General features: G+C 36.9%; 1 protein-coding gene across 1 annotated transcript in view; it reads left to right on the top strand.

Moving 5' to 3' along the window:
- The window catches only part of LOC115225645 (deleted in lung and esophageal cancer protein 1-like), a 125,259-nt gene that overhangs the window by 94,993 nt on the left and 27,766 nt on the right, over nucleotides 1–2,500 (top strand). The window contains exon 31 of the mRNA XM_036514506.1: nucleotides 280–408. Within this exon, the coding sequence (XP_036370399.1) occupies nucleotides 280–408 (129 nt within the window). The remainder of the gene's footprint in view (nucleotides 1–279; nucleotides 409–2,500) is intronic.

Here is a 2,500-nt window from a genome sequence, read left to right as displayed (position 1 = left end):
TGATGGTGGTGGTGGTGATGGTGGTGGTGGTGGTGGTGGTGATGGTGGTGATGGTGGTGATGGTGGTGGTGACAATGATGATGATAATAGTGGTGGTGATGGTGGTGTTGGTGATGGTGGTGGTGATGGTGGTGTTGGTGATGGTGGTGTTGGTGATGATGCTGATAGTGTTGGCTGTGGTGAATGGCGATGCTTTTGACTAACTTTCCTTTTCTAATCCTCATCCAATCCCTGTTACAACTCCCTAACCTTTTGCTGTCCCCTGGTTTCTTTCATCAGATTATCAAAGGTAACAGTGATGCATCTCTGGTGGTGATGTACAACACCCCTGCTTATGAAACTTCCACCCAACCATACAGCTACTTGTCCTATGCTTGTGGCTTCTTTAGTCTGGACCATAATATGCAGGTGAGAGATATTTATGTAATACAGGTGAGGCTGGTGTATGATTGATAGTTGCATTATACAGATAAGAGAGACAGGTGTATGATAACTGTGTTGTGCAGGTGGGAGAGAGACTGGTGTGTAAGAGTTGTATTGTGCAGGTGAGAGGGACAGGTATACGATAAGTGTATTGTACAGGTGAGAGAGATCAGTGTGTGTTATGGGGATAATAGTAATAATGGTACACCCCTCTCATGTAACGAGTGGTATGTGATAGTCATTATAAATACTGCCAGTCAGTGTCAATAAGATTAGAGAGTATGAAGTAGATGGTCATAGATAGTCGTGGTCTTACTTGTTTTTACTAATTATACTGCTACATCAATCATATTCGGTGTGAAAAAATTCCACAGGTTTATTCATGGAAGAAGTAGACTGTCATAGATAGTTGTGTTCATACTTGTGTAACTAACTATACTGCTATACCAGAGTGGGTATTATAACAGTCTGACAGAGGATTCCAACAGTGTGTAAGAGTTGTATTGTACAGGTGAGAGAGACAGATGTATAAGAGTTATTTTGTACAGGTGAGAGAGACAGGTGTGTAAGAGTTGTATTGTACAGGTGAGGGAGACAGGTGTCTAAGAGTCGTATTGTACAGGTGAGGGAGACAGGTGTCTAAGAGTCGTATTGTACAGGTGAGGGAGATTGGTGTGTAAGAGTTGTATTGTACAGGTGAGAAAGTGAGCAGTGCTGCCCAGTGCTCCCCCCCTTAGCGATGGACAGGTTAGTCAAACTTCAAGGAATGTATTGCAGGGAGATTTTTGTAAACTGTATTTTCTAAATCTGAGGGTGTACCATTGAATAATAAGGGGTGGGGGGCAGTGCCATTTAGTGCATCCCCTTAGCAATGGGCACGGCCCCAGCATGGCTGTCATTCAATGATTAAAACAAGTAAATAATAAAATATAAAAGAAGTTGATCCCTTGAGTCTCTTTATCTTTTAATGGATTAAACTTTCGTGTACCCCCCCCCATCACAGACTGCAATGAACAAGATTTAGGCATCATTTCCTATCAATTTGGGGTTGTTGATGCTATTTCTGTTTGTTCCCTGATTTATAACAGTGAAAATATTACTTATCAAAAATATTATGTTAACACAGTTACAAGGTGAAGTAAATTTAGCAAAATTCTGCTTTAAGTGTCCCATATAACCTCTGATTATTTATTTACTTTTTAGAATTTTCAGAAAACTTCAGCAGATTTTTGTTCTACACACAGGAATTCATACGATTATGACAAACATTATTTTAAACAGTTCCTAAACACCTCTCCCCAGAACCATTAATCCTAACATTTCCACTCTTTTCCAGTTTTTTTAAAAAAATCAGTGTTTAAAATGCAGAATCTGAATTTTTTTGGCTTAAATCCCAGCAATGGCCCACTCTTGAATGCATCATCATTCCATTAAATTTTTATGGCGGATCTTTTCCTTTTGAACGGCAGTTTTCAACACAATTTCTAGTTAACTAAACACTTTTAAACTCCGTATACTGGTAGAATGTGTCAAAATAAAACATTTTTTCTCTTAGCTTTCTTGAGAAAATTGTAATTTGTAAGTTTAACGTAGTTTAATTTTTCAATTTTTAACCAATCCTATCGCCTCTATTGACCTAAAATCATTTGCTGCGTCTAAAACTGAGACAACATCCTGTCACTAACCCTAACCCTAACCCTAAATTTTAGCCTTTCATTTTCTTTTTCTTAGTTGTTAAATTAATTTAATTGTAACGCATGTGTCTAAAATTATTCGTTTTGTTTTTGTTTTGAGTACACATGTATTGTTTAAACTATTTTCCATTGCTTAAGAAAAAAAAAATTAAAGGCTAAAATGAAAGCAGTGGAAAATAATTTAAACAATTAACAAAGAAAATAATTCTATAATTTTATACACATGCTTTCCGAACGTAAGCATAATAGTGACAGGATGTTGTCTCAGTTTTAGACGCAGCAAATGATTTTAGCTAAATAGAGGCGATTCATTGGTTAAAATTCGAAAAATTAAATTATGTTAAACTTGCAAATTACAATTTTCTCAAGAAAGCCAAGACAAA

The sequence above is a fragment of the Octopus sinensis genome, linkage group LG28 (assembly GCF_006345805.1).
Source record: "Octopus sinensis linkage group LG28, ASM634580v1, whole genome shotgun sequence".
NCBI classification, from domain to species: Eukaryota; Metazoa; Mollusca; class Cephalopoda; order Octopoda; family Octopodidae; genus Octopus; species Octopus sinensis.
The sequence above is the reverse complement of the archived record's forward strand: the minus strand, read 5'-3'. Positions and strand labels throughout refer to the sequence as shown.